We start from the raw sequence: 13,982 nt of genomic DNA, 5'->3' as shown, positions 1-13,982 counted from the left end.
CAAAACTATGGAAACAATAAAAAGATCAGTGGTTGCCAGGGGTCGGAGGGCTGAGAAAATGAACAGGGAGAGCACAAAGAATGTAGAGCAGTGAAAATCCTCTGATATTATAATGAAGGCTACTCAGTGATTATTTATACATCTGTCCAAACCCACAGAATATACACCACCACAAGTGAACCCTAAAATAAACTATGGACTTTTTGTAATTATGATGTGCCAATGTAGGTTCACCCTTGGTAAAAGAAATCTCAATGTCATTATATCACTTTATGTGGAATCTAAAAAAGTTGAACTCATAGAAGCATAGATTTGTGGTTATCAGGGGATGAGGGGGTGGGGGAAATGGGGAGATAGTGGTCAAGGGGTACAAACTTCCAGTAATGTTGATAATGGGGGAGGCTATACATGCATGGGGGCAGGGGCATGTGGGAAATCTCTGTACCTCCCTCTCAATTTTGTTTTAAACCTAACATTGCTCTAAAAAATAAAGTGTTAAAAAAATATGAAACAAAGATATTTTCAGACAAACAAAAGCAAAAAAATTCATCAACAGCAGACTCACACTAAAGATATTTAAAACAAGTCCTTCAAGCAGAAGGAAAATATCATCAGATTGAATTAAAAGGCACCACAAAGGGTAACTAGATGGGTAAATATAAAAGATGTTTTCTTACTGTTTAAATATCTTTAAAAGATAACTTACTATTTCAACAAAAATTATAACAATATACTATAGGTTTTACAATATATGTAAAAGTAGAATGTATGACAACAGCACAAATGAGAGACAAGGGGAAAGGGAAGTAAAATATTTTATGGTTCTTATGCTAAACTCTAAGTGTTATATACATTATCACCTTAAAGCAGACTATTTTAAGTTAAAGATATACACTATAAAACCTGAAACCCTTAAAAGAACAAAACAAAAAGTTATAGCTAATGAAGAAAGAAAAAAGATAAAATGGTATCATTAAAAAAAAAATTCAACCCAAAAAAAGGCAATAAAAGTGGAAAAGAAGAAAACACAGATAGGAAAGATAGAAAACAAATTGACAGACTTAAACTGAACCATATCAATAAATCACATTGAAGGTAAAAGGTCTAACCACCCCAATTAAAAGGTAGAGACTGTCATGTTAGATAAAAAGGAAAGATCCAATTGTATGCTGTCTATAAGAAAAACACTTTAAATATAAAAATATAAATTAGTAAAATATTTAAAAATGGAAAAAGGAAAAGGATATACCATGCTAACAACAGTCAAAATAAAACTGGAATGGCTGTTTTAACATCAGATGAAGTAGACTTCAGAGCAAAAAATACTATCAGGAAGAAGGAAGGTCATTTCACAGTAACAAAATTGTTCATTAGTCAAGAAGCAATAACAATCCTCAGTATTTATTCCCCCCAAAACAGAACTTTAAATATATGAAGTAAAAACTGATAGAACTGCAAGAAAAAATAGATCTATAATAGTTGGAGACTGTAATTCCCTTCTGTCAATAACTGATAGAGCAAGTAGACAGAAATTTTTTTTAAATACAGAAGACGTGAACAACACTATAAATCAATTTGACCTAACAGACATGTATAGACCACTCCAACCAACAGCAGCAGAGGACAAATTCTTTTCAAGTGTACATGAAACATTTACAAGACAGACCATACTGTAGGCCATAAAACAAATGTCAATTAATTTGATAGGATTTAAGTCATATAAAGAATGTTTTCTGAACACAATGGAATTAACATAGAAATCAGTAAGAGAAAGATGTTTAGAAAAATCCCCCAATAAGTGGAAATGAAATAACAACTTGTAAGTACCTATAGGTCAAAGAAAGAATCAAAAGGGAAGTAGAAAATATTTTGAAATTAATGAAATTGAGCAGACACATCAAAATTTGTAGGATACCACAAAAGCAGTAGTTGGAGGAAATTTATAGTACTGAAAACCTATATTAAAAAAGAAGAAAGGCCTCAAATAAATCAACTCATCTTCCACCTTAAGACACAAAAAAGCATTTGACAAAATCCAAAATCCACTCCTAATAAAAACACTCTACAAACTAAGGTAGAAGGAACTTCCTCAACTTGATTAAGGGCATCTACAAAAAACCCCCCTATACATTAAGTATTAACATCATACCTAATGGTGAAGAACTGAATGCATCTCTCTTAAATCATGAACAAGATAAGAGTGTCAATTTTCACTTCTTTTCAACAGTGCATTAGAGGTTCTAGTCAGTGCAATCAGGTAAGAAAAAGAAATAAAGGCATACTGATTGGAAAGGAAGAAGTAAAATTGTCTTTATTCACAAAGGACATGATCATAAATGTAGTAAATCTAATGGGAGCTAAAACTTTTAAAACTAATTAGTGAATTTAGTAAGATTGCTAGATATAAGAGCTATACACAAAAATCAATTTAATTTCTATATACTAATAAAGAACACTCAGAAACTGAAAACTTTTTACAATTCCATTTATAAAAATATATAATACTTAAGGACAAATCTAGTAAAAAAATGAAATATGTGTACACTAAAAACCATAAGACACAGCTGAGAGAAATTAACAGACCTTAAAAAAACTCAAGTTATACCATGTTCATGGGTCAGAAGATTCAATATTAAGATGTCAGTTCTCCCCAAACTGATGTATAGAGTTGATGCAATCCCAATCAAAACCCCAAAAGGATACTTTTTTTAATAGAAATTGACAAGGTGATTATAAATATCATATAGAAATACAAAGAACCCAGAATAACCAAAACAACTTTGAAAAAGATTTATGATAAAGCCACAAGAATCCAAATAGTGTGGTACTGGCATAAAGATATACAATAGATCAATGGAACAAAATAGAGTCCAGACTAGATGCACATTATTATATATTACATATTATATAAAAATGACAACAGACAAGTTTTATGATGGTGCAGTCAATTCAGTGAAGAAAGGATAGTCTTTTCAACAAATGGTGCTGGAACAACTGATTATCCATATGCAAAAAAATGAACTTCAACCTATCCCTCACGCCATACATGAAAATGAACTCAAAATCTTCAAAACTCATCAGACTTGAAAAGAAACTAAAAACTATGAAACTTAAATGGGAGAAAATCTTTGTAACCTCAGGTGAAGCAAAAGTTTCTAGATATGACAGTAGAAGCATGATATATAAAGTAAAAAATTAAGTACTTCATCAAAATTAAAAACCATCTACTCTTCAAAAGACTCTGTTAAGAGAATGAAAAGACAAGCCACAGACTGGGAGGAAATATTTGCAGAGTATGTATCTGGAAAAGAACTTATGACCAGAATATGTTAAAAAAAATTCTCAAAACCCAATAAAAAGAAAACATCCAATTTAAAAATTGGGCAAACAACTTGAAGAGACACTTCACCAAAGAAAATATATGGATGGCAAATAGCACTTGAAAAGATCTCCAACATCATTAGTTATTAGAGAAATGCAAATTAAAACCACAGTAATGGCTTCCCTGGTGGCACAGTGGTTGAGAGTCCGCCTGCCGATGTAGGGGACACGGGTTCGTGCCCCGGTCCGGGAAGATCCCACATGCCGCGGAGCGGCTGGGCCCGTAAGCCATGGCTGCTGAGCCTGCGCGTCGGGAGCCTGTGCTCCTCAACGTGAGAGGCCACAACAGTGAGAGGCCCGTATAGCGCAAAAAGAAAAAAAAAAACCACAGTAAGATACCATAACAAACCTACTAGAACAACTAAACTTTAAAAGACTAACAATAACAAATATTGGCGAGGATGTAGATAAACTCATACAGTGCTAGCGCGAATATCAAATGATGCAATCACTCTGGGAAAACGTTTGGTGGTTTTCAAAACGGTAAATATATATCTACCAAATGATTTAGCCATTTCGTTTCTAGATACTTACCCAAGAGAAAGGAAGGTATATGTCCAAACAAAGACTTACACATGAATGTTCAAAGCAGCTTTATTTGTAATAGCCCAAAACTGGAAATAATCCAAGCATTCAACAAGTGAATGGATAAACAAACAGTGGTATATCTATACAACTGAATACTACTGAGCAACAAAAAAGAATAAAATAATGATACATGCAACAATATGCATGAATCTCAAAATAATTATGCCTAGTGAAAGATGTCAACCCTCGCCCCACCCTTGTAAAAAAAGAGTATGTGATTTCATTTTAATAAAACTGTAGGACATTCAAACAAATCTACAGTGACAGAAAGCATATCAGTGATTGCCAGGGACATGAAAAAGGTGGGATGGAGAGAATAAAGAGGCCAGGAGGAAACTTTTGGGATTGGTGCATGTGTTCTATATCTTGATTGTGGTGATGGTTTCATGGTTGTATTCATATACCAAACCTTATCAAGTTGTGCATTTTAAATGACTGCAGTTTACAGTACTGTATGACAATTATATCTCAATGAAACTATTATAAACAAAACAAAAGCAGGGGCTTCCCTGGTGGTCCAGTGGTTAAGAATCCGCCTTCCAATGCAGGAGACGCGGATTTGATCCCTGCTGGGGGAACTAAGATCCCACATGCTGCGGGTCAACTAAGCCCCTGCACTGCAACTACTGAGACCATGCGCTGCAACTACTGAGCCCATGCACCACAACTAGAGAGCCTGCACACCACAATTACTGAGCCCATGCACTCTGAAGCCCACATGCCACAACTAGAGAGCTTGCATGCCGCAACTACTGAGTCCGTGCGCTCTAGAGCCTGAGCGTCACAACTGCAGAGAAGCCCATGCACTGCAACAAACAGCCCGTGTGCCGCAACTAAGACTCAGTGCAGCCACATAAATAAATATTTTTAAAAATAAAAAGACCCTTTAGAAATACTAAAAAGAAAAAAAAAAGACTCAGGATTTTGGCTCAAGCTGCCCAAAGAACTGAATTTCCACCAACTGGGAATGAGAAGGCTGCAGAATAAGCAAATTGTGGAGGGAAAATTGAAATTCAATTTTTTTAAATGTTAAGTTTGAAATGTGTATTAGATATACAAGTGGAGATGTCAACTAGGCAAGTGGATATGCAAGTTTAGAGTTCAAGAAAGAAGTCTGAGGTGATACAAATTTAGGAGTCTTTGGCATATAGAAGAAATATTTAAAGTCAGCTGTGTCTGAATGAAGCAGACAGAAGTGTACTCAATAAAAATTAGTGGAATGAATAAAAGTTCTAAGTACTTTACATTATTAACTTATTTCATCCTAACAAAAACTTTATGAAGTAGGTATTATCTCCATTTTATAGATAAAGAAACTGAGGCATTGAGAAATGCATCCCTAGTGGGGGGAAAACATAAGTCACATATCCCCAGTCTATTAACTAATGAAATTAAGTAGCCAAAGATTTAATAAACCTAGAAACAAATTCCCAAAATCCAAAGTTAACATTTAATGACCTCCCTTAAATTTCATACATATTAAAAGATGTAATCCACAAGTTAAAAAGATGAAAATTTGTGCTACCCAACTAATATATTTGTGTCATTTTAAAACTTGTAGAATGAAAAAGCAGGAAGTTTTAAGTTGGTTACCTCAGCTGAAGAAGAAACTGAAGAATACAGAAGCATAATGAGGAAGAACTTGAACTGGGATCAACACAGCTACAGAAACTATATTAGAGTCTACTAGAGGCAAAAAGAAATGTTCTATGTTGGCATTTAGGGAAATAAACTAGTAGGTAAAATATCAAAAGTTCCTAGTCTAGGAAAATGTCATTTAAATTTCAAGGAAATATGTTCCTTGAATTTTAATTCTAACCTTTAAAAAAAAAAAACTTGGAAAGGTTAAAATACTACATCAAATGCTATAATAAAGGATATAAAATTGTAGACATGAAAGGCCATCCTTTGTTATAAAAAAAATCACTGTGTTGATAATGCCTCTCAGCATAACAGAAGACTAATACAGGCCTTTTTACAGGTTTTTTTTCATTAAATGCTATTATTCAACCCACAAAGTTCATTAAAAACTATAATAATTAACAAATCTAATTACCTTGAATTATATAAAACCTTGACTTACTGAAGATCTTTAATGCCTCAATGAATATGTTCAATTTTATTCTAGTTCTCTGTATCTTAGTGCATTAAATAAAAAATAAAGATAAAACTTTAATAATGTTTTTCAAAACCTTTCATCCAGAATTGGTCATCAGCATACCAACTTCATTCAACTCTTTACCATGAAATATGGAAAAAGATAATAAAAAAAAGATCAACAAGCATGTCACATTTCTCTCTGTGTTGTTAAAAGGTAGGAAGAAGAAGGGGGAAAAAAGGTAGGAAAGAGGGGTCTCTGTAACCCAAATTGAACAAAATGGTCAGTTCATCACCAGCGAACTGGACTTTCTAACTTTTGTTTACAAAAGCTGAGTTACAGTCATCTTGACCATATTTGAAAGGGCTGAAGAAACCAATACATTTTAATAATTACCACTTAAAATCCATGAAGAGAACCTCAAGTTTCCTAAAATTCATTAGGATCCCAAAAAAGTGCTATAAGGACTCCAGGAGTTCCACTTATTCATGAGATGAGCAGTTTTCAATAAAATTATGCTTTGAAAATTTCAATGAATAGCAAATACCAACATCTACCCAAACTGATCAAATTTATCATTAATTTCTGAGAATTCTGTGTCCAACTTGTTCTGTTTCGCTCCATTCTTACGACTTTGTTTCAAGTCACTATCAGCTCTTGTCCAAATTATTGCAGCAGCCACTTAATCCACCTTTACGTGCCCATCCATCCTCCACAAAGTAGCTCACGAAAACTAAGTACAAAGGTAAAGTTCAAACATTTGGGGCTTTATGATCTGACCTCTTCATGTTTTCCTGGCTTCACCCTTTACCACTACTATACGTACACTCACCCAAAATACAAACACCAAGAATATGTGTTCTCCCATATACACAGATTAGATCTCAGCCATATTCAGCTATCTGCAGATCCTCCAAAGCAAGAGCTGCCTGTACATCTTCCGCACATGCTGCTTCCCCTGACTGGATTGTTCTCCCCAACCCCATTTCCTTTTCACTCTCACTCATCCTAATTTAATCCTCATTTTAAATGCCGAGTCCTCTGTGATACCACCTTTGTTCAACTCCTTCTCTTCGAACCCCATATTTAGCCAGCCTTCACCTAGAAATTCTCACTGAGTCATATGTCTATTTATCTAACTTTCTGTCATAATATAACGTAAGCTTTCGTAGGGTAGGGGATGGGTGTCTTATTCACTACTATGTTCATAGCATCTAGCTCAATATCTGACCCACAAGAGAAACCAAACAAGCTTGTTCAGTGAATATATTGTGAAAGGTACTTTATTCATAGAGGGGATACACAGCAGTTTTGAAAATTTTAAATAACATACCTGTCTTTCCAACTCTTGTCCTGTTATGCCAGCCTCTACATGAGCTGTCAGATTGTTCTCATCAACCCAGAGGATTCGATTCTGTTGCAAAAGAAGAAAGAAGTCTCATCTTCAGGAACAGACACTTTCTCAGGAAATATAACCTCCTAACTGAAAGCAGCAAGTGACAAGATAGAAATTAAGCAAGTAGGGTTACCCACACTAGAAAGCACCACTTGTTCCTGACTATACAACATAACAGACATAGTAACACAGGCAGTATATTGCACAGGAGTTGGTTTAAAACATAGACATTCAGAAAGTGAGGAAGAGGGTTTCAGATAAAATGAGACTAAAAGAAACCACCAAAAGCTAATGTGGGCCTTGTCTGAATCCCCATTTGAACAATGAAATGAATTATAAAATAAAGACAATTTTGAGACAACTGGAAAATGAATGTGGACTGGATATTAAATGATATAAGGAATTACTTTTAATTTTGCCAGAAGTGATAATAATATAGTGAGAAAATGTCCTTTTTAAAAGAAATACACAGAAATATTTGGTGTAAAGTAGCATACTATCAGGATTTGCTTTAAAAATAGTAGAGGAAAAAAGATAAAGCCAATATATGTAAATAATTATTTAATCTAGAGACTAGAAATACTATTCTCTCTACTTTGATGCTTGAAAAACTTCAATAAAATAGTAATATTAAAATTTTAATTATAATAAAAGATTATATAAACAGGAATATTGTTGACTATACAAAGATTAAGTTCATACCCAAACTAAAACTTTAACATAGCACAATGGTCAACTCTTGGACCATAATGAACCAAAATTTCACAAAATAATCCTAAAGTTTATTAGCACCTTCATTAATTTTAAGTTAATTTTAAAATTAATTAGCTCTTCTATTCTTCCAAAAGCAAAAGTGCAATAGCATTAGTAAATATTTGGGGAACAACTAAGTTTTGATGATTCAAATTAACATTAACAAATATTATTTGTTTTTTAACAATATAAATCAGGTCAACTATTGTATCACTATTCCAATCCATGCTTCTCAAATTGTCAATTTCACATGTCAATTTGGTAGAATCCATCAAGATATGTGACTTAGAGTAAGAGTGAACTTAGCTTTTAGAGGTCTGAAGACAAAGGCAAAATATAATGATGAAAAAAATTTAAACAAAATGGACAATATACCTTTTTAAAAATAACTAAGACTGAGCCATAAAGACAACTTTTAAACACTATCTTCAAATACATCTTAAATTATCATATACCATTTGTGAAGTGTCCAAAGAAATTATTGTTCTTGTCTCATCTGCAGGACACATGAGGCCATATGAAACACTTGTTCCTCCTGCCAAAATAGGAAACAACAACTATGCTTAAATATTTTACTTTTAGCTACATTTCTAGGGTAAATCCCTAAGACAAAGTATACAGATAGGTCCTCTAGGAAATAATACCTATTTCTACTTTGCAAAATGTAATTTGCAAATGCTAACACACTATAAGCAAACTCACCTTAATTTTATGGTGCATGCCAAAATGAAGAAATATTATGGAGCTGAAAGTAATGGGATATGGCTCCATCCCCCGGGCACACTCAAGTGAAGCCCCTAGCATTTTGTGGAACTCCAAAAACATGATTAGAAAAGTTCTAAGCTAATGATTACTGTGGAGAGATAGCGTAAAAGAAAAAATACCCATCCTATACAACTAGAGACACCATTATCTCCTTTCTGCCATATTTATGAGATTCACTTATCATTTAAAATATTATCTTATACTCACATGCAAAAAGGCTCTAATAAATTAGAATATAAAGTTAAAACTGCCCAGATTATATGATATTCAAAAACAAATTTATATGTTCTTTGGTGAAAAAGTGATTTTTAATATAGAATAATTAATATATAGAAGAATTTAAACACTGTACTCCTACTTAACATTTGTTGTCAAAGGAAAAATGCTTTCTTGATAACAATACGGAACAATACGGTGTTCTCAGTTCTTAACCAGATCTGTACCATCATATAGCAGAATAAAGTTTGAATTGGTACTTTCATATCTTTTGGACAGAATATAAGTGGAAGTCACCTTGATGCAAGTACAGGGGGTATTGATCTACACAGTGAAACAATGTTAAGAACATGTCTGTGATTAGTAACCACTATTTCTTGTCAAAGTCATTTGAAATCAGAAAAATATTTCATTAAAAGTGGCAGTGTAATGCCCTTTTTGCATGAATTCAACGATAAGTATCAACTGAAGAAGGTATCTGGAACTTCTGATTTGCAGAGGTCCCATTTCCATTCCATCAATGCCAATTCAGTCACTGAAGGCAATTTCCTTTGGCTTGTGTAAGCTGTTAAAATGATGTGGTTGGTGAATGATCAAGAGAGATTAAATTTATCTTAAAATGTAAAATAATGTTAGTTTTCAGTATTAAAAGATATTACTGATTTGGTTATCACTGTCCTAGTTGCATATCCCTTCTTCTCAAAGATTTATGTTGGGTATAGTTAGCCTTTGAAAAATAATATTCTCTCTATTAAGATAAAGGTTAGAAAGTAATTACTAAAGCAGGAACATTTTCTTATTTAGGCAGTAAATCACAGCTTCAATTAGGACCCACATGGGAAAGAAGCCATGAACTAAGGGTAAATCATGTCTCAAACAGTTTAGGTAGATCTGCTCAGAACAGAAATAGACCAGCATAACCAATAAACACCATAAACCAATTTTTCAAGATAACCATTTCATAATTTTAAGAATGTTTTCAGTGGGATGGCACAAACATTTAAAATAGAACAAATTTACATCACATTAAAATTCAAAACACACAATACCTACCACCAATTGGTATGATACAAAGGTTATATTTGCACGCTAGATTCACAATCTTAACTACATCATCATGACACGCTGTTGAAAAAAGGGAAAATAAATTAATCACAAGGACATGAACAAAATCTGGGTAACCCTGCAAAACAAGGGCCTATAGAGTTCTTTAGTGTCTAAACTTTTCCTTCATTTTTTCACTCATTAACACATTAAATCACTACATTTTTTAAAAAACTATTTTTTATCTTTTTTAACTTTTCATTTTTAAATAATTTTATACTTACAAAAAAGTTGCAAAAATGGTACAAAGATTTCCTTCACCCAGTAGCTGCAAATACTAACATCTTATATAACTATAAAAACTATAAAAACCAAGCAATTGACACTGATACAATACTATTAACTAATCAAGAGACCTTATTCAAAATTTGCCAGCTGTTCCACTAACGTCCTCTTTTCTGGACCAGGATCACACACTGCATTTTAGTTGTCACATCTCCTTAGTCTTCTTTACTCTGAAATAGTTCCTCAGTCTACTTTGACCTGGACACTTTTGAAGAGCACTGGTCAGTTATTTCATATAATGTCCCTCAATTTGGGTTTGCTTATTTCCTTAGGATTAAATTCAGTTTATACATTTTGGCAGGAATTCCACAAAAGTAATGCTGTGCCTTTCTCAGTGCATTGTATCTGGAGGCGCATGATGTAGATAAGTCTCATTGCTGGTAATGTTAACTTTCATCATTTAGTAATACAGTACAGTAGTCCCTCAGTATCCACAGGGGATAGGTTCCAGGACCCCTACAGACACCAAAATCTGGGAAGCTCAGGTCCCTTAAAGAAAATGACATACATACAGAGTGAAGTAAGTCAGAAAGAGAAAAACAAATACTGTATGCTAACACATATATATGGAATCTAAGAAAAAATTTTTAAAAAGGTCATCAAGAACCTAGGGGCAAGATGGGAATAAAGACACAGACCTACTAGAGAATGGACTTGAGTATATGGGGAGGGGGAAGGGTAAGCTGTGAGAAAGTGGCATGGACACATATACACTACCAAATGTAAAATAGATAGCTAGTGGGAAGCAGCTGCATAGCACAGGGAGATCAGCTCGGTGCTTTGTGTCCACCTAGAGGGGTGGGATAGGGAGGGTGGGAGGGAGAGAGACGCAAGAGGGAAGAGATATGGGAACATATGTATATGTATAACTGATTCATTTTGTTATAAAGCAGAAATTAACATACCATTGTAAGCAATTATACTCCAATAAAGATGTTAAAAAAAAAAGAAAATGACATAGTATTTGCACATAACCTACAGCACATCCTTCTGTATACTTTAAATCATCTCTAGATTACTTATAATACCTAATACAATGTAAATGCTATGCAATAGTTGTAAATACAATGTAAATGCTATATAAATAGTTACTGGCATGTTGCCTTTATGTAATTTTTTTTCCAAATACTTTTGAACAGCATTGGTTGAACCTACAGATGCGGAACCCTTGGATCAGAAGGGCCAACTGTTAGGTTTCTCCATATAAAAACACTATAGGGCTTCCCTGGTGGCGCAGTGGTTAAGAATCCACCTGCCAATGCAGGGGACAGGGGTTCGAGCCCTGTTCTGGGAATATCCCACATGCCGCAGAGCAACTGAGCCCGCCTGCCACAATTACTGAGCCTGCGCTCTAGAAACCACAAGCCACAACTACTGAGCCCACGTGCCAAAACTACTGAAGCCCGCGCGCCTAGAGCCCATGCTCTGCAACAAGAGAAGCCACGACAATGAGAAGCCCGTGCACCACAACGAAGAGTAGCCCCCGCGTGCCGCAACTAGAGGAAGCCCGCGCACAGCAACAAAGACCCAATACAGCCAAAAATAAAAACAAGTAAATAAATAAATTTATTTTAAAAAACTATAATTAATAAATATCTCATGAGGAAATACTTTGATTACATAAATGTTTCATACTTTTGCCCACTAATTTTTGCATCCATTGATGATTCTTTATTGTTCTTTAAACAAAACTTTAAACATTATACATGATATACTGCATACAAACTCCTTTCTACTGTACACACCAAAGGGTACTTTTCAGTGTAAAAGTAAATTAAGTATTAAAAATCTGAAGGCAGAAGACTTTAAACACCAAGCAAGAGGTGCTAAGACTCAATTTGACCAGCAAAAGGGAATTAAGGAGGGGAACAACATGGCAAAGAGAGTGTTTTAGAAAGATCAATCTCCTGATAAATTATGGGATGGCATGGAGGAAAAAGAGATTTGAAGCAAGGAAACCATGCAAAAATTGAGTATCACTTGCTTAGGACCTGAAAGGGAAATAAGGATACAAATGAAAATATACAAATTAATATCCATTTATGAAAGTAAAAATACTGTTCTATAAAAGTTATGATTATCATTTCCCAGGTTTTCTTAAAGCTAGGAATATATGTCATTGGCATCATTCCAAATTTAATAAAAATCCATTTTCAAGCTTTCAGATTAAGCCTATAAAGCTTACTATCTGTGGTAAAAATTTTCAATAAATGGAATACTAGCTCATTAATAATTAATAAAATACCCAAAGATGTCTGTTAAAAACCTTTAACAAGGCAAAACTATTTCAAGGATTGTCACCAAATCAGAAGCTTTCCTTTACAATGTTATTTGACACAGCACTCCCTCATCCCACCACCCACCCTATTTATTCTCTATCTTTTTACTGTGCCTTGTTTTCTTTATAACATTTACCACCCTTTGCTACATTAAATATTTGTTTATTGTTCCATCTCCTCCCGCCCCCACTTAATTGTATAGCACCTGAGAATAGGGATTTGTGTTTTGTTCAGTGTCTTATCTTCAATACCTAGAACAGTACCTAGCACATATTTTCACAGGCCTAAAGTTTTGATATTTAGACTGCTGAAAATAATGCAGAAATTGAATAAGTGAAGTACTTCTAAAGGAGACTTTATTTTTATAAGTATACTTATCACAGACAACATACAATGTATAAGTAACTAACTACTTGTCCAAACTAAATGAAAGGTAGAAATAGCTACACTGTGTACAGGTCACAATGGTGACAATTCCTGGTTTAAGTATGACTCCAAATCAGGAAAGTTACATATATTACAAGTTCTTACTCTTAGATAAGCCCTAGACATCCTATTAAAGCAACACGTAGAATTCAGACTCCAATTACAGACAGACTTAAAGACATCCACAACGATAGACTTCCTAGGTATGTGGACATATGTATATATACAGATATGGTGTGTAGATATTTAAACTGTAAGATTAGAAAGCCACCTCCACTCTATGGAATACCACATTGTCTCAAATTGCCATATTGTCTCAAAACTTACCCTCATGCAAAGAAAAACCTGAACCTTATTACCAAAAGGAAATTTACATTAAAGTTAAATAAAGGCCTCAGTGAACTGACAACCTGTTGGGAAACAAACTATTTCCAACAAGTTCTTATACTGGAAGATTCAACAGAACAAAATTTTAGACTTGATTTGGGCACCAATACACTATTCAAATAGGTTGTTTTCTCCCTATATATGTCACCCTCCTTCCTATCCCCAAATTCAAGTAGGATTTTTCCCTCAGATACTCCCTGCAAAGGAAAAGGATCACATCTAAGAACTGAGAGTCTATGAATGAGGCAATTTTTTGAAAAATAAAACACTCTATATAATCCTTTTATGGAATCTGAAGAAAAAA

General features: G+C 34.0%; 1 protein-coding gene across 1 annotated transcript in view; it reads right to left on the bottom strand.

The window, feature by feature from the left end:
- Positions 1–13,982, bottom strand: part of AGPS (alkylglycerone phosphate synthase) — a 136,831-nt gene that overhangs the window by 75,332 nt on the left and 47,517 nt on the right. The window contains exons 6-8 of the mRNA XM_007451100.1: positions 10,251–10,322; positions 8,672–8,751; positions 7,401–7,481 (exon numbers count right to left, since the gene is read on the bottom strand). Of these exons, the coding sequence (XP_007451162.1) occupies positions 7,401–7,481; positions 8,672–8,751; positions 10,251–10,322 (233 nt within the window). The remainder of the gene's footprint in view (positions 1–7,400; positions 7,482–8,671; positions 8,752–10,250; positions 10,323–13,982) is intronic.

The sequence above is a fragment of the Lipotes vexillifer genome, unplaced genomic scaffold, assembly GCF_000442215.2.
Source record: "Lipotes vexillifer unplaced genomic scaffold, Lipotes_vexillifer_v1.1 scaffold645, whole genome shotgun sequence".
NCBI classification, from domain to species: domain Eukaryota; kingdom Metazoa; phylum Chordata; class Mammalia; order Artiodactyla; family Lipotidae; genus Lipotes; species Lipotes vexillifer.
Note: the sequence above shows the minus strand (reverse complement) of the source record. Positions and strands in the feature narration are given on the sequence as shown.